At 43.7% G+C, this 18890-nt stretch overlaps 1 protein-coding gene across 1 annotated transcript in view; it reads right to left on the bottom strand.

Annotated features, from left to right (window-relative positions):
• PRKCE (protein kinase C epsilon) overlaps window positions 1-18890 on the bottom strand; it is a 539658-nt gene that overhangs the window by 78021 nt on the left and 442747 nt on the right. The window contains exon 11 of the mRNA XM_068986689.1: window positions 13498-13652. Within this exon, the coding sequence (XP_068842790.1) occupies window positions 13498-13652 (155 nt within the window). The remainder of the gene's footprint in view (window positions 1-13497; window positions 13653-18890) is intronic.

Here is an 18890-nt window from a genome sequence, read left to right on the forward strand (position 1 = left end):
AGCCCCAGCTCCCTGACTCCAACTCAGTGCTGTCTCCAACACACAACTTTGCTCCCACACGAGGCAGCAATGGGACAGGTTGACCTGACAGTTGGCAGCAGCGTGGGATCTGGCAGGATCTCCTTCTTTGGAAATATCATAAATCCCATGAATAACAGCTACCACATAGGGTGTAGCTATTATGTGTATCTACCACATAGGGTTACTGTGTGATGACTAAATGAGTAAATGGGTGCAAAGTGCTCAGAATAGAGTTTGGCTGGTCACGAAGCCTAAAATGAGTGTCTTGCTATCGTTGTTGTTGTTGCTGCTGCTACTGCTGCGGTAGTTATTATTTCTGTTATTATTTTTGACTTCTAGATAAATAGGTAGCTTGAATGCTCACAAATTATTTTTTTCTCCTTCCCCAAATTACACACAAAGGCCTAAACACACAAAGATGGGGGAAACAACAGAAGAAAGAACAGCAATGTAATTTTGGAAGCAGGAAAGCAAAGGGGTGAGTGGGAATGGCTCAGGAGACCTGAGAAAGAGCAGCATCCTGAGCCAGCAATGGGATAAGTAAAGGACAATCAAATTTATGCTGTGGAATCTCCCGTTTCCTGCTCTAACAAAGCTCAGGAATTTATAATAACCATTACTGCTGGAGATGAGGGTGATATAGATAAAGATCTGGTTGAAAAGCAACTATACACTCAGATTCTCTTCTTACTCTGCACACCCCCTTCTCTGCCTCAGAGGCTTACTCTCTGGAGAAGAGAAACAGAAAGTCTCAAGGTCCAGGGTGGAATCAGGGAGAGTGCAGGCACCAGGGTAGAGAACTAAAAATAGGGCAATTGGGTGGATATATGTATTTTGGGAGCTGGGCCCTCCAATGCTCTTCTCTCATTTGGCTCATCTTGCTGCCAAGCTCTGTCTCTACAGGAAGGACTCTGGAAGAGTCTTTCCAAGGTAAACTGAGGCCTCCAAGAGAAAAAAACTCTAAAAATACTGATAGTCAAAAGTTCCCCAAATAAGTGGCAAGTCAGATGATTCATTGTAGTGATGCCCAAGTTGACTACTCCAGAATCTGAATGACAGTTCCAGAAAGAAATAAGACATTTTCCTGAACATGATTTTCTAAGTTAAAAAGGTTCACCCAGGGCCTAGTACAATGCATGAAAATAGGTCTATGACACACCATTAACAAACAATTAAACAAGATTCCAGAAAAAAGAAACAGGTCCATAAGAAGGATCAAGGATAAAACAGTGGACTTCTTAACAGCAGCACTAGGAGCTGAAAGGCAATGGCAACACCTTCACGTTTTGAGTGAAAACACTTTTCAGTCTGGAATTCTCTACCTAGCCAAACTCGTTGTCAAGTTTGAGAGTGTGATAAAGATGGCTTTAGGGAAAGAAGGAAGGTCTCAAAAGTTTACTTCCCATACTTTTTCTTGGGAGGCACACCACCATCTCAAGAAAGTGTATCAGGGAAGAGACAATGCGACCCAAGAGAGGAGCTCTCACATGGGGGAGGCGAAGACACCCAGCCAACAGTGCAGGGGGACCCCAGAACGACAGCTCTGCAGCAGGGACTGAGGACAAGTGTTAGGACTGGAGCCGTTTAGAAGGCTCAGGAGAAGCGCATCCAAGAATACTGACAGAATGATTGTTGCCCCTCACCATCTTGGAGGGAGATGCGGACACGAGAGCATCCGTGTTCACTCCAGGGAAAACAAAGAGAATGTGTTGGAAAGGAAACGCAATTATGGCTTTTCACAGTCATAACAATGTATACAATGTACATTCATGTAACCAAAATTATAGTAATCTCTGTCGAGAAGATGGGGGGTTTGTAAGGTTATGTCGGTGCGATGGGGTGGAAGGTAGATAGTAGGTAGTGCAGAGAACTAAATTCTCCCTTGCCTCGTGGAAAGTCACTAGACAATGCCTAAAATAAAATTCAAAAAATAACATTGAACCGTGCTATTTAGTACAATGAGGTTTCACTTCATACGGCTAAAACAGCCATCATTAAAAAGTCTATAAATAATGAATAGAAATGATGTGGAGAAAAGGGAACCCTCCTACATTGTTGGTAGGAATGCAAAGTGCTGCATTCCTGGAAAACTATACAGTCAGTTCAGTTGCTCAGTCATGTCCAACTCTTTGTGACCCCATGGACTGCAGCACACCAGGCTTCCCTGTCCATCAGCAACTCCTATAGCCTGCTCAAACTTGTGTCTGTCGAGTTGGTGGTGCCATCCAACCATCTCATCCTCTGTCATCCCCTTCTACTCCTGCTTTCAATCTTTCCCAGCATCAAGGTCTTCTCCAAAGAGTCAGTGCTTTGCATCAGGTGGCCAAAGTATTGGAGTTTAAGCTTCAGCATCAGTCCTTTCAATGAATATTCAGGACTGATATCCTTTAGGATTGACTGGTTGGTTCTCTTTGCAGTCCAGGGGACTCTCAAGAGTCTTCTTCAACACCATATTTGAAAAGCATCAATTCTTTGGCACTCAGCTTTCTTGACAGTTCAACTCTCACATCCATATATGACTACTGGAAAAACCATAGCTTTGACTAGAAGGACCTTTCTCAGCAAAGTAATGTCTTTGCTTTTTAATATGCTGTCTAGGTTGGTCATAGCTTTTCTTCCAAGGAGCAAGTGTCTTTTAATTTCATGGCTGCAGTCACCAAATGCAGTGATTTTGGATCCCCTCAAAATAAAATCTCTCACTGTTTCCATTGTTTCCTCATCTATTTGCTATGAAGTGATGGGATCAGATGCCATGATGCTTAGGTTTTCGAATATTGAGTTTTAAGCTAACTTTTTCACTCTCCTCTTTCACTTTCCTCAAGAGGTTCTTTAGTTCTTCTTCGCTTTATGCCATAAAGGTAGCATCATTTGTGTATCTGAAGTTATTGATATTTCTCCTGGCAATCTTGATTCCAGCTTGTGCTTTATCCAGTCTGGAATTTTGCATAATATACTATGCATATAAGTTAAATAAGCAGGGTGACAATATACAGCCTTGACATACTCCTTTCCTGACTTCAAACCAGTCTGTTGTTCCATGCCTGGTTCTAACTATAGCTTCTTGACCTGCATACAGATTTCTCAGGAGGCAGGTCAGGTGGTCTGGTATTTCTGTCTCTTGAAGAATTTTCCACAGTTTGTTGTGATCCACACAGTCAAAGGCTTTGGTGTAGTCAATAAAGCAGAAGTAGATGTTTTTCTGGAATTCTCTTGCTTTTTTGATGATCCAATAGATGTTGGCAATTTGATCTCTGGTTCCTCTGTTTTTTCTAAAACGAGCTTGAACATCTGGAATTTCACAGTTCACGTACTGTTGAAGCCTGGCTTGGAGAATTTTGAGCATCACTTTGCTAGTGTGTGAGATGAGTGCAATTGTGCAGTAGTTTGAGCATTCCTTGGCATTGCCTTTCTTTGCAATTGGAATGAAAACGGACCTTTTCCAGTCCTGTGGCCACTGCTGAGTTTTCCAAATTTGCTGGCATATTGAGTACAGCACTTTCACAGGATCAACTTTTAGGATTTGAAATAGCTCAACTGGAATTCCATCACCTCCACTAGCTTTGTTTGTAGTGATGCTTCCTAAGGCCCACTTGACTATGCATTCCAGGTTGTCTGGCTCTAGGTGAGTGATCACACCATCATGGTTATCTGGGTCATGAAGATCTTTTAAATATAGTTCTCTGTGTATTCTTGCCACCTCTACTTAATATCTTCTGCTTCTGTTAGGTCCATACCACTTCTGTCTTTTATTGTGCCCATCTTTCCATGAAATGACTCACTAGAAAAGACCCTGATGCTGGCAAAGATTGAAGGTTGGAGGAGAAGGGAACGACAGAGGATAAGAAAGTTGGATGGCATCACTGACTTGATGGACATGAGTTTGAGTAGCTCTGGGAGTTGGTGATGGACAGGGAAGCCTGGCATGCTGCAGTCCATGTGGTTACAAAGAGTTGGACACGACTGAGTGATTGAACTGGAACTTGCATGAAATATTCCCTTGGTATCTCCAGTTTTCTTGAAGAGATCTCTAGTCTTTCTGTTCTATTGTTTTCCTCTATTTCTTTGCATTGATCACTGAGGAAAGCTTTCTTATCTCTCCTTGCTATTCTTTGGGCAAGAATCCCTTAGATACTACCGTGGACAGGAATCCCTTAGAAGAAATGGAATAGCCCTCATAATCAACAAAAGAGTCTGAAATGCAGTACTTGGGTGCACTCTCAAAAATGACAGAATGATCTCTGTTTGTTTCCAAGGCAAACCATTCAGTATCACAGTAATCCAAGGCTATGCCCTGACCAGTAATGCTGAAAGCTGAAGTTGAATGGTTCTATGAAGACCTACAAGACCTTCTAGAACTAACATTGAAAAAAGATGTCCTTCTCATCATAGGGGACTGGAATGCAAAAGTAGGAAGTCAAGAGATACCTGGAGTAACAGGCAAATTGGCCTTGGAGTACAAAATGAAGCAGGGTAAAAGCTAACAGAGTTTTGCCAAGAGAACACGCTGGTCATAGCAAACATGCTCTTCGAACAACACAAGAGATGACTCTACACATGGACACCACCAAATTGTCAATATTCAAATCAGATTGATTATATTCTTTGCAGCCAGAGATGGGGAAGCTCTATACAGTCAGCAAAACAAGACCGGGAGCTGACTGTGGCTCAGATCATGAACTCCTTAATGCCAAATTCAGACTTAAATTGAAGAAAGTAGGGAAAAATCACTGGACAATTCAGGTATGACCTAAATCTCTTATGATTATACAGTGGAAGTGAAAAATAGATTCAAGGGATTAGATCTGATAGACAGAGTGCCTGAAGAGAACTATGGAATGAGGTTTGTAACATTGTACAGGAGGCAGTGATCAAGACCATACCCAAGAAAAAGAAATACAAAAAGGGAAAATGGTTGTCTGAGGAGGCCTTACAAATAGGTGAGAAAGAAGAAAAGCTAAAGGCAAAGGAGAAAAGGAAAGATACACCCATTTGAATGCAGAGTTCCAAAGAACAGCAAGGAGAGATAAGAAAGCCTTCCTCAGTGATCAATGCAAAGAAATAGAGGCACACTGTACAGAGGTTCTTTAAAAACTATAAATAGAGTTACCATATGCTCTAACAATTCCACTCTTGGGCACATGTACGGAGAAAAGTCTGATTCAAAAAGATACATAAACTCCAACGTTCATAACAACACAATTTATAATAGCCAAGGCATGGAAGCAACTTAAATTCCATCAACAGATAAATAGATAAAGACCTTGTGGTACATGTCACACACACACACACACACACACACACACACACACAAGAATATTACTCAGTCATAAAAAAGAATGAAGTCATGCCATTTGCAGCAACATGGATGGCCTACAGATTATCAGGCTAAGTGAAGTAAGCCAGACAGAGAAAGACGAATATCACATGACATCACTTATATGTGAAATCTAAATTATGATACAAATGAATTCATTTACAAAACAGAAGTCGACTCACAGACAGAAAACAAACTTATGGTTACCAAAGGGGAAAAGGGTTGAAGATAGGATAAATCAGGAGTTTGGGATTAGCAGATACAAACTACTATATTTAAAATATATAAACAATAAGGTCCTACTGTAAAGCACAGGGAAGTATATTTAATATCCTGTAAAAAGCATGATAGAAAAGAATATGGAAAAGGCCAAATATATACATTTGGTCACTTTGAATCACTTTGCATATACCAGAATCCAATCAGCTATAAGAAAGGAAAAAACCCTTTTATTTAGAAATACTAGAAGCATAAGCTAAAAGAATTGCAAGCAGGTATCTTTGTGGAAGGGGAAATTATTGCAGAGGAAGGGCAGAAAACAGATTTTCATTTCTTTAAGTGCCTGGTAGAACTATTTGAATCTTTATGTATATCTCTGATTAAAATAACATCTAAGCTTTATAACACCTCACTGTGTAAACTTGAGTAAGTTACTGCCTGGCTTTGGTTTCCAAGTTCTGTATCTATAAAATGGAGTTGGATGAGATAGCCTCTGAGGTCCCCCTTGATCTAACATTCACACCACAATTCCTGCCATGGGAACTGATATCATCTCATTACATACTCAACCCTTAGATCCTTAGTAGTTTTACACTAAAGCATTAAAGTATCGGATTCATGTTGATGTATGGCAAAACCAATACAGTACTGTAAAGTAAAATAAAGTTAAATAAATAAAGTATCATTTTCTACAATGGGTGGGAGAATGTTGACAGCTGAGAACAGTGCTCAGTGGGGACAAAGATCCCCATGAGATTTTCCAAGGGCCAGGTCTTGGAAGACTGAGAAGGAAAGAAGAAGGGATCTCCCCAATCCCTCCCCATCCTCTGTTTTGTATGAGCATTAGCTACATTGGAAACACACTGAAAGCAGATGAAACTCTAAATATTAGACCTTCCAGTTATTAACGTAGCCTTTAACCAGAGACCTTCATCTCAGGGAACACCTACCTGTGGCCATGGCAGGAGAGGTTTCCAAGGATCAAGGCAGGCTGTCAGTCCCCAAACTAGGCCCACAATCTCCCCCACAGACCACCAGGAAGGCAAGACTGTGGAGCACATCACAACTCTGCATGCATTTCCTGGGTAGGCCTGGATTGGAGGGCATAGTCAGAGACCTCGGTCTCCAGCTCTTTCTAGGGAAATTCTTCCCAAGTTCCTCCCTTTGGGCTTCATCCCCCAGCCCTGGAGAGAACTAGACATTTCACACTCAGGCTTATCTGAGTCTGAATTAAATCTTTGTTCCCTGCTCGTAACTCTTCACTGACTTATAAACATCATCATCAACACGAAAACCTTTTCTAAGCACCTCTTGAGTAGAGCGGCCTAGACAGGGCCAAAGCAGAAACGCCCTTTTCTCTCCTCCTGTCCGCTATGGCCTCTCAGTTCTGGCATCAGGCATAGATCAACTCTTATGGGGTGATGGTGATGACTCATTGAGGATTGACAATCTTGGAGAATTAAAGGAGCAGGAGAGCTTTATAACTTACAATTTCCTCTCCTTCTGGTTAAAGACCAAATTTTAGTTCTCAGTGTGACAAAAGTTAATCATCAATGATACCTGACATAAATTCCTCATCATTTCCCCTTCTTTTCATATCCTTCACTTTTAGTTGTACAGTTCAACTTGTCATGACCACACTCAACCACCTTAGAGAGGAGACAAGGCAGGTATTATCTGAACCGCACATGGAAGCCACTCATAAAGAAATCCAATCACTTGCTCAAGATTTTTTGAAGGATTCTCTAGCAACTCTTCATCTGTTTTTCCCTGGATGGTTATGAAGGTTGGTGAAGAGAAAACTGATTTTACTTTTCTGTTTAAATTTTGATTTTTCCTATGACTATTACTTCTGTTATTTAAAAACACAGGAATTTAGTTTTATAAAAACAAAGGAAAGAATTCATTCTTCTAGTGTTAAGACACTTGGCCAGAGGGGCAGAAGCCATGTTCTTTACCACCCTCTGCTGCAGTAACTATGACTATGGAAGAAGATGCCTTTCTGTCTGCCAAGCCTCTGGTTCTCTTCCCAGGGACCCCACTGCTCTCTGTGTCTGAGGTGGATCCCATCCTCTCGCTTCCTTGTCCCATGAACAGAGGAGTATCCTGAGACTCATCTGCTGTCCTGAGCAGCTCAGAGGAAAACAGATAAGCCCCGAGCATGGTGCACAGCAGGAGAAAGTTCCCTACATCAAATTTTAGAAGAAAGTCCACCCCTCAAAACTTCCCCCATCATGGTGTGTGTGAAGGCATGAGGGAGGAGAAGAAAATGTTTAAAAGCCATAGTTAGGAAGTGTGGACCCACAGTGAGCTAACACCTGCTCCTACCGCAGCACACAGAGGATTCCTAGGAATGCTGAGCAGAGAAAACAGAGACAGTGCCCTGTGCCACCCACGTGGGGAACCTGACTAGAGAGACCCAGAGGAAAGTAGCCTGCCTGTCAGCCTGGACTCACCTTCTAGTGTGAGCCCTTGGCCAGAGGAACAACTTCTTCCCTTAGTTCCGGAACTCTGGCCAATTAGTCACTAATTAGTTTGTGTATAACTTCCAGCAGGAAGGCTGGAAAATTCTATCTCAACCTTGGCAATGAGGCCCCTCCTGCAAAATTTAGTCTTGCCAACCTCCCAGACAAACCCTTGCACCACTCAAAATATGGTTGCCATCTGGGCTTCACAGGCGAACAGGCAGAGACATGTATCATACAGCCCTTGTGCCGGCAGCTTCAAACAAAGGAGCATGGGGAAGAGAGATCACGTGGTCCTAACTCATCTATGGAATGAGAAACATGCAAGAATGGGGCAATTCAGGGTCAAGGAAGAAAAACTGTGTGTTCCAACAGATGCTTCCAACACAGACTTTCAAAAGTGCACAGGTACGAGGTAGCAAATAGTGATTGCAGCCATGAAATTAAAAGACGCTTACTCCTTGGAAGGAAAGTTATGACCAACTTAGACAGCATATTAAAAAGCAGAGACATTACTTTGCCAAGGAAGGTCCGTCTAGTCAAGGCTATGGTTTTTCCAGAAGTCGTGTATGGATGTGAGAGTTGGACTATAAAGAAAGCTGAGTCCTGAAGAATCGATGCTTTTGAACTGTGGTGTTGGAGAAGACTCTTGAGAGTCCCTTGGACTGAAAGGAGATCCAACCAGTCCATCCTAAAGGAGATCAGTCCTGGGTGTTCATTGGAAGGACTGATGTTGAAGCTGAAACTCCAATACTTTGGCCACCTGATGCAAAGAACTGACTCATCTGAAAAGACCCTGATGCTGGGAAATACTGAACACAAAATAAGCATCCACTCCCAAAAATTAGAAAAAGAGCAGAGTGAAGTCTTGGGCACTGGAAGACAGAGAGGAGGGATAGGAATTAAGTAGAAGAAAAGAATGGGGGGGCAACTGATCAGGAAAACCTAAAGCTGATTATCTGACAGAACATGTAAAAAAGATAAGTTTCTGACAAGATCCAATACTTTGGCCACCTGATGTGAAGAGCTGACTCATTTTAAAAGACCCTGATGCTGGGAAAGATTGAAGGTGGGAGGAAAAAGGGATGACAGAGGATGAGATGGTTTGATGGCATCACTGACTCAATGGACATGAGTTTGGGTAAACTCTGCGAGTGAGTGATGGACAGGGAGGCCTGGTGTGCTGCAGTCCATGGGGTTGCAAAGCATTGGACAAAACTGAGGGACTAAACTGAACTGAACTGATGAGGTAGCAACCCAGCTGGACTGTAGGGTTCTGGAGCATTAGAGAGGAAAACAAGTATTTAGTGAACACTTACTACAAGCAGCATAATAAGCTAGGCTGGCCAGGTAAGCACATCTGCATGGAGTTCTCAATCACAGAATAGGTAAAATACAAGGCTGACAAAGGGAACTGGCTTGAAACAGAGAGATGCTGTCACCCAAGGGAGGCATGATCCCCATGACAGGCTGAGTGGTCAGGGTAGCCTCCCAGAGCAGGGGCATCTTACATAGTCCTGCAGGCAGAACAGAACTTTTCTATACCTGTGGTGTCCAGTCACCTGAGAAATTCTTTAAGAAAGTACAGATTCCTGAATCCCATACCAGACCTAATGAAACAAAGACTCTAAGAATGCTACCTTGGAATTGCTATTCTTTAAGAAAAAAAGTTATGATTATTACGGCAAATTTAAAACATTCACAAAAGCAGACATAATAGTGAACCTCCGTGTACTCAACACCCAGTCTCAGCAATCATCAACTCATGGCCATTCTTTCCCCATCTATATCCTGATGTAGTCCCCTCATTTAGTATTCTGGAATCTACCTTTTTTAAAAAAAAAACAAAAAACCAAGGACCCTTAGACAGTCAGAACATGGATGTGACCTAGGAGCCCCTCACTGAGCAAGATACAGATTGGGAACAAGGGAATTCTAGGGACGGTGAAGACAGACTTGGAGAAATGAAAGAGAAAGGCATTTGGGGGAGAATGGTCTCATCTGGAGGGCATAGAGGGTGGGCTACACAGTTGGGAGATTAGTGATAAGGATCAAAAGATCATTGGGGGCGACCAGGGCCCTTTTAGCATGCATGGTGTCTTTGTGAGAAACAAAAAAAAGGGTCTCCTCTAGGTAGAAAACGCATCTCTTCCTTGGGCTGAAGCCAGATGCACTAGCAGAGCAGACCTGGGTGTCAGCTCCCACTCACCGCCTGGGCCCATCCCTCCTGTGCCACGCCCAAGTCACGTAGCTGTGCACAGGCCGCCCCAGGGCCAGGGCTGAAGGATTCTGATGGCCAGCAAAAGAGGCTGTGCTTTATCTAGCAAAGGTAGAAGGATGCTAAGGAGGGCACCATGTGACCATCAGCCTGTACTTTGAAAGAACACTGGGCTGCGATGGAGAGGGAGGTAGACAAGATAGGGGGGAGAAGAGCAAGAGGCAGTGAGGACTCAGGTCAGTAAACTCCTGCAAACTACCTGGGAAAGAAGGTAGAAAGCCTTGGAGATCATCTTGAGAGAGTAGTCTTGTGCAGGGATCTGGAGAGAACTGGGGGCTGGAGACAGTGATATGGGAGTCTCTGGCACACAGGTGTCATCTGGAGACAGGCAACTGCTGAAATTGCTCAGGAAGAGAATTTAGGGATGAAGGCTCCGGGAAAAACCAGTATTTAGAGGATGGGGCTTGGAGGGGAGAAGGATCAGGCCACGTTATATAGAGATTAAGGAGAAGTGGCCAGGGAAGTGGAAAGGAGAGAAAGAGAGGGGACAAGTATGGCTCACAAAAGTCACTAGAACAAACATAGGTGAGAGGCAAGTATTCATCTAGGGAAGCAGAAAGGAAAAGAAACTAGAAATGTAAGGAAAAGTCAAGTTTTGGAGTATCAGGAATGACTAGTAAAGAGTATGGACTTGGACTTGACAGGCGCATGACAAGTATCATGTCAGTTACACCTCCTCAGTCTGTCACTTACCAAATATGGCCTTGGGCAAATTATTGGGTTGGCCAAAAAGCTTGTTCGGGTTTTTCTGTAAGATGTTATGGAAAAACTGGAACAAACCTTTTGGCCCACCCACTATTTAAGGGGAATCTCTGAATCTCTGCTGGTAAACTGTGGGTGATTATACCCACTCTGATAGGGAGTGGGTAGGGATGATATCTCAGTGAATGACAATTCTTCTAGTCACTGGCTCCCTAAGAGTTCACTGCCGTGTAATATGGGTGATATTTTCACATATCTAATGCCAATATCTCTAACTAGTCGGCAAGCTGCTTTGGAGGCAGAGATTAGGAATTTGAACTGAAGCCAAGGGTCATTTCTTGTTCATTTACTATGTGCAAGATAATAAGAGGATGTAAAATAAGAAGGTCAAAGAGTTAATAAAGAAGCAGCCACGGTCCTAAGGTAGAGGGTGTGACATTCCCAAATTACAAATAAAGCGGGGGAGGGAGAGACTTGCTCTGGCTGGTGGGACCAGGCTTCTAGCAGGCAGGCAGTATTGCATCAGGCTTCTGGGCTGGAAAGAGGAGGACAGAAGAACAAGAAAGTAGGGAATTGTCAGATGAGCTTGAGGCAAGCTAAGAACCTTGGGTTCCCAGGTGGTGCTAGTGGTAAAGAACCTGCCTGCCAGTGCAGGATATGTAAGAGATTCAGGTTCGATTCCTGGGTCAGGAAGATCCCCTGGAGTAGGGCATGGCAACCCACTCCAGTATTCTTGCCTGGAGAATCCCATGGAGAGAGGAGCCTGACAGGCTGCAGCCCATAGCATCGCACAGAATCAGCCACGATTGAATGACTTAGCACACACACATGCAAGAACCTTGGTAGGTTCAAGAGATCATAGGAAGTGAGGTGTACTGGGCTGTAGTAGATATAACCTAAGGTGACCTCCAATGTTTAACACACTGGTATAATCCCATAACCCCTTCCCCTTGTTTATGGTGGAGAAATTGTGACTTCTTCAACCAAAACAATGTGGAAAGGGATATGATATCACTCACAATTATAAGACATCATAGGGCAAGGGCCAAGGGATTTACAGGCATAATTAAGCTCCCCAAATGATTTGACTTTGAGTTAAAAGAGAGATCAGTCTGGGTGGGCCCAATCTAATCAAGTGATCCTTTTCAAAGAGGGTCCAGGCCTCCCTGAAGTTAGAGATTCAAAGCAGGAAAGGCTTTCATTCCTGCTGACCATGAGGAAGCCACATGTATTCTCCATTTGCAAGGAAATGAATTCTGCCCATAATCATGTGAGCCTGGAAAAGGAGCTCAAACTTCAACAAGAAAGCAGCCTGGCTTTCATTGATCACAGCAGAGAGACCCAGGTACGCTGTGCCTAGACTGCTGCCCTGTGGGAACTGTGAAGCAGCCAATGCTTTAAGCCACTGCATTTGTGGTAATTTGTTATGCAGTGATAGGAAGCAAACGTGTGGTTGTGACGTGGAGGACCACAACAGCAGGCTAGAGAGTGTGGGCTTTGTTATGCAGGCCATCGGGAGCCACTAACTATTTTTGAGCAGAGGGAATTAAGGAAGCTGAGGGTTGGTTTCAGAACCCCTTGGAGAACATTTCTTTTTTTTTTTTTTTTAGTGAGGGCATTGCTCCCAGGAGTGGGGCCAGTGAAGTTCTGGTGAGGGATTAGTTTTGGGTTGAATCAAGCCAGCTATTCTTCAACCCAATTGAAGGAAAAAGGAGGAAGCAAAATCTAAGCAAAGAAATGGACAATCATTGAAAAAACCCGAAGGAACTTTAGTGTCCTTGTTGCTAATTATAAATATTTACTCCTCCCAGAATTCCTGACCTCACAGAAGAGCCTGCGTAAGTTGTACTGCTCTCTTACTGGAAAATTTGTGTGTGTGTGTGTGTGTGTGTGTGTGTGTGTGTGTGTTCCATGTTTTCTGGGAAGGGGGACAAGGCAGTAACAAGGGACTGGATGATCTGCAGAGAGTCACTTCCTGTTAGATACTGTCTAGTTCCCCTCCCCTCTTCCCCCCTAGATCATAAACCCTGAGACCCCCCAAGGAACTCCTCCTTCTCTGATTCTATCTGCTGGAGACAAGTAAGCCAAACAAACTCAGGAAGTGGCAAGAGGTTGGGAAGGGGAGGAAGTTCATGGCACAGAAGGAAAAAGTACAGAGAATGCCCTGATGTTCAAGGAAGAGGGCTGGGGTGGCGGGGGGGAGACAGAAATGAAGGTCACCCCAAGGTTACTTGGCACTGGGCCTTTAAAACGTCCTGCTTAAGCTTTCAATCAAAACTGGCAGAAACAGTGGATCAGATCTCCCGGGGCTATTCAAATATTAACATTTACAGTGATAAACAGCCCCCAAAAAAGCCCTCTGTAAGCAAATTGAAACAAACAACTAATTTAAAGCGAGTTCTAAGAGACCATTTGGGTGGAAGCCAAACTCAGTTCAAGCATCCAGAAAACTCTCTATTTTTTCACTTTTGGGGAAGAGAGGAGGTGAGGAGAGGTACCTGTAGATGACTCCATGTTGGTGGAGGAACATGAGCGCTGATGTAACCTCTGCAGCATAGAACCGGGAACGAGGCTCATCGAATTTCCGGGAGCGCTGAATCTGGAACATGAGGTCCCCACCATTCACATACTCCATGACGAAAAAGAGGCGGTCCTGAAGGGAGAGGAGAAAATGTCACTTAGTGAGTCCACTGCAGCTGCCCACACAGGCCAGCGAATGTACAGTGAGTCTGAAGTAACAGAACGAGGACTCAAGCAGGGGCAGAGTGCACAGGTGGGGGAATTCTAGTAGCACGTGTTCCAGAGAGAAGACAAGGAATCAGGGTATGAAGTGTTATTCTAATATCTTTGTCTTACTTTCACAGGAACCAGCATGCTCTAGTGGGAGGAGTCTAAGATTGATAGAAAGAAGACCTGGATCTCTGCCTAATTTCTGTTACAACCTTGAAGTGTGACCTTGGACAAGTCTCTGTCCCTTTGGAGGCTCCAGTTACTTTTGTCTGTGTGGTAGGTTACATCACGGCTGCCCCAAAGATATCCCAGTCCTAACCCCTTAATGTGTAAATGTTACCTGAGATGGCAAAAAAGAACTTAAGAGTTGTGATGAAGTTAAGGATCTTGAGTTGGGGAGACTATTTTGGATCACCAAGGTGGGCCTTAAATGCAGTCACAAATGTCCTTATAAGAGGGAAGTAGAGGGAGATTTGAGAAGGGAGGAGAAAGCAGTGTGACCAAGGAAGCAGAGATTAGAACGAAGTGGCCACAAGCCAAGGAAGGTGGTGCTGCCAGAAGCTGGAGCCGTCAGAAGCTGGAAGAGGCAGGGAAGGGTCTGTCCTAGAGCTTCTGGAGGGAGCATGGCTCCATCAGCACTTGGACTCTGGCTCAGTGACACTGGTCTCAGACGTCTGACCTCCAGAAATGTGAGAGGAGAGATTTCTATTATTTTAAAACACCAAGTTTGTGGTGATTTGCTAAGGTAGTACTGGAACCTAATACAAAACAACATGGACTAATAAGATGGTGAGAGCCCCTCCCGTGGAGGGGGCCACATCCACTTTGGAGGATGCTCCCTCTAGGATCTCCACCTTGATGTGCTTCCTATGGATTTTGCCCTCAAGAATGGTCAAACCATAATCACATCTCACTGGGGTTGGTGCCTTCTTTTCTGCACATCATGATGATGTGGGAAGAAGAGGGACTGAAATTCACTTTTCGTACAGCTTCTTGACTACTATTTCCTGAGCCTGTAGAGTATGTGGTGCTGTGCTGGGCAGGAGGCAAAAAGTTGTAAGCCATCACTGTCCTGAATGTTGCGGGGTGGGGTTATAAGCCTTAAACATAAGGCTTATGATCCAGGGGCAGAGATGGGAAATGTGTAGAATGATGAAAACTAAATAGGACCAGAGTGCCTTAAAGACATTTGGTGCTAAAAGGATTAGGAGAAAGGGGGACTCTCTGAACTGGGGGTCCATGGAGGATTCTAGAAGGAGATAGGTCCTCCCTGAGAGGAGGAGGAGATAGGGGGAGGCACCAATAAATACCAGGGCATGGGAACAGAGTGACAGCGCTTGGGGACCAGTAAACTGACCAGGTCAGCCAGGGAGGAAGGTCCATGGAGCAAAGAGGAAGCAGTGAGGCTGGGGAGGGCAGAGGGTCAGAGTACATTCTGAACATATAGACACAGTCTCAGCAAAGCTGCTAGGCGGATGTCAGCATATTATCTTGGATTAAAATTAGTAGAATCATTTCAATTAAGACTGAATAAAAATCACAATTAGCAAAGGCTAATAGAGTTTTGCCAAGAAAATGCACTGATGTACTCTGCATATAAGTTAAATAAGCAGGGTGACAATATACAGCCTTGATGTACTCCTTTTCATATCTGGAACCAGTCTGTTGTTCCATGTCCAGTTCTAACTGTTGCTTCTTGACCTGCATACAGGTTTCTATATGCAGAACATCCTCTTCCAAAAACACAAGAGAAGACTCTGCACATGGACATCACCAGCTGGTAAACACCGAAATCAGATTGATTATATTCTTTGCAGCCAGAGATGGAGAAGCTCTATTCAGTCAGCAAAAACAAGACCAGGAGCTGACTGTGGCTCAGATCATGAACTCCTTATTGCCAAATTCAAACTTAAATTGAAGAAGGTAGGGAAAACCACTAGACCATGCAGGTATGACCTAAATCAAATCCCTTATGATTACACAGTGGAAGTGAAAAATAGATTCAAGGGATTAGATCTGATAGACAGAGTACCTGAAGAACTATGGACAGAGGTTCATGACATTGTATAGGAGGCAGCGATCAGGACCATGCCCAAGAAAAAGAAATGCAAAAAGGCAAAATGGTTGTCTAAGGAGGCCTTACAAATAGCTGTGAAAAGAGAAGTGAAGGCAAAGGAGGAAAGGGGAGATACACCCATTTGAATGCAGAGTTCCAAAGACTAGCAAGGAGAGATAAAAAAAACGTTCCTTGGTGATCAATGCAAAGAAATACAGGAAAACAACAGAATCGGAAAGACTAGAGATCTCTTCAAGAAAATTAGAGATACCAAGGGAACTTTCCATGCAAAGATGGGCACAGTAAAGGACAGAAATGGTATGGACCTAACAGAAGTAGAAAATATTAAGAAGCAGTGGCAAGAATACACAGAAGAACTATACAAAAAAGATCTTTATGACCCAGATAATCATGATGGTGTGATCACTCACCTACAGCCAGACAACCTGGAATGCATAGTCAAGTGGGCCTTAGGCAGCCTTGCTACAAACAAAGCTAGTAGAGATGATAGAATTCCAGTTGAGGGATTTCAAATCCTAAAAGATGATCCTGTCAAAGTGCTGTACTCAATATGCCAGCAAATTTGGAAAACTCAGCAGTGGCCACAGGACTGGAAAAGGTCCGTTTTCATTCCAATTGCAAAGAAAGGCAATGCCAAAGAATGCTCAAACTACTGCACAACTGCACTCATCTCACACGCTAGCAAAGTGATGCTCAAAATTCTCCAAGCTAGGCTTCAACAGTACGTGAACTGTGAAATTCCAGATGTTCAAGCTGGTTTTAGAAAAAGCAGAGGACCAGAGATCAAATTGCCAGCATCAATTGGCTCATCAAAAAAGCAGGAGAATTCCAGAAAAACATCTACTTCTGCTTTATTGACTACACCAAAGCCTTTGACTGTGTGGATCACAACAGACTGTGGAAAATTCTTCATGAGATAGGAATACCAGACCACCTGACCTGCCTCCTGAGAAATCTGTATGCAGGTCAAGAAGCAACAGTTAGAACTGGACGTGGAACAACAGACTGGTTCCAGATATGAAAAGGAGTACGTCAAGGCTGTATATTGTCACCCTGCTTATTTAACTTATATGCAGAGTACATCATGAGAAATGCTGGACTGGATGAAGTACAAGCTGGAATCAAGATTTCTGGGAGAAATATCAATAACCTCAGATATGCAGATGACACCACACTTATGGGAGAAAGTGAAGAGGAACTAAAGAGTCTCTCGATGAAAGTGAAAGAGGAGAGTCAAAGTTGGCTTAAAACTCAGCATTTAGAAAACTAAGATCATGGCATCCAGTTGCATCACTTCATGGCAAATAGATGGGGAAGCAGTGGAAACAGTGACAGACTTTCTTTTTGGGGGCTCCAAAATCACTGCAGATGGTGACTGCAGCCATGACATTATTAAAAGATGCTTGCTCCTTGGAAGAAAAGTTATGACCAACCTGGACCCCTTATTAAAAAGCAGACATTACTTTGCAACAAAGATCCATCTAGTCAAAGCTATGGTGTTTCCAGTAGTCATGTATGGATGTGAGAGTTGGACTATAAAGAAAGCTGAGCGTTGAAGAATTGATGCTTTTGAACTGTGGTGTTGGAGAAGACTCTTGAGAGTCCCTTGGACTGCAAGGAGATCCAACCAGTCCATCCTAAAGGAAATCAGTCCTAGATATTCATTGGAAGGATTGATGCTGAAGCTGAAACTCCAATACTTTGGCCAGCTGATGCGAAGAACTGACTCATTTGAAAAGACCCTGATACTGGGAAAGATTGAAGGTGGGAGGATAAGGGGAAGACAGAGGATGAGATGGTTGGATGGCATCACTGACTCAATGGACATGAGTTTGAGTAAACTCTGGGAGTGGGTAATGGACAGGGAATCCTGGTGTGCTCCAGTCCATGGGGTTGCAAAGAGTCAGACACGACTGAGTGACTGAACTGAACTGAAAAATCACAATAATATTTTACTCATGGAGCAGCCTTGACCACATATTTACTTTATAACTGGCATCTCTTTCAAACTAAGTCACCCTTAAGAATTATTATAAATTCAGACTACCTTCTCTCCCCACCACAACCTCCAGAATTATTCAAGCTTTACTGCTATTCACAAAGTGCCTAAGATCTAGCTTCTCTTCCGTTTGTCTTGACCTTCCCCTTGAAAGCCTGCCTTGTTTTCTCCCCCAGGTCCAACCGGGTACTCAGAAGTGTTCAGATCATCTATTCAATCATCTATTCAATGATCATCCGATGATCAGTGTTCATTTGATCATCTATTCCCCATTCAAATCCTTATTTCAAATGATCAGGCCAGTGCCAACCCAATGCAACCAGAATTTCTGAGGGTGGACTCCAGCTATCGTAGTTCTCAAAGCTCCTCATGTGATTACAGTGGGCAGCCAGGGTTAAGAAACACTCTCCCATCTGGTTGCTGCCAAGGTGAGATATATGGATTATGTTATTAGGGTTTTCCTCTTTTTCAAGGGTCTCCCAAGAACAAGGTTCTCAAACTTGTGCATCAGAATCTCACAGAGGTTTATTAGAGCATGGATTCCTCCTCCGCACCTTCTGCCCTACTGCTGCTGCTGCTAAGTCACTTCAGTCGTGTCCGACTCTGTGCAGCAGCCCACCAGGCTTCCCTGTCCCTGGGATTCTCTAGGCAAGAACACTGGAGTGGGTTGCCATTTCCTTCTCTAATGCATGAAAGTGAAAAGTGAAAGTGAAGTCGCTCTGTCGTATCCGACTCTTAGTGACCCCATGGACTGCAGCCCACCAGGCTCTTCCGTCCATGGGGTTTTCCAGGCAAGAGTACTGGACTGGGTGCCATTGCCTTCTCCGCTTCTGCCCTACAGGGTTTCTAATTCAGAAGGTCTCGACTGGAGCCTGAGAATCTGCATCTCTTAGTTCCCAGGTGATGCTAGGCTGCTGGCCTGGGGCTCTCACTTTGAGAACCGATGCCCTAGAGCACTTGGAGCAAGGCTTTTTCCCATGGAAAATATAGCCTTGTCATGCATTCAACACTACCCTAATCTAGCTGAACCATCATCAGAAACAGCTGCTGCAATACCAGTTCCTGGTCACCAGCTTGAACTTGGG

The sequence above is a fragment of the Capricornis sumatraensis genome, chromosome 1 (assembly GCF_032405125.1).
Source record: "Capricornis sumatraensis isolate serow.1 chromosome 1, serow.2, whole genome shotgun sequence".
Classification (NCBI taxonomy): Eukaryota; Metazoa; Chordata; class Mammalia; order Artiodactyla; family Bovidae; genus Capricornis; species Capricornis sumatraensis.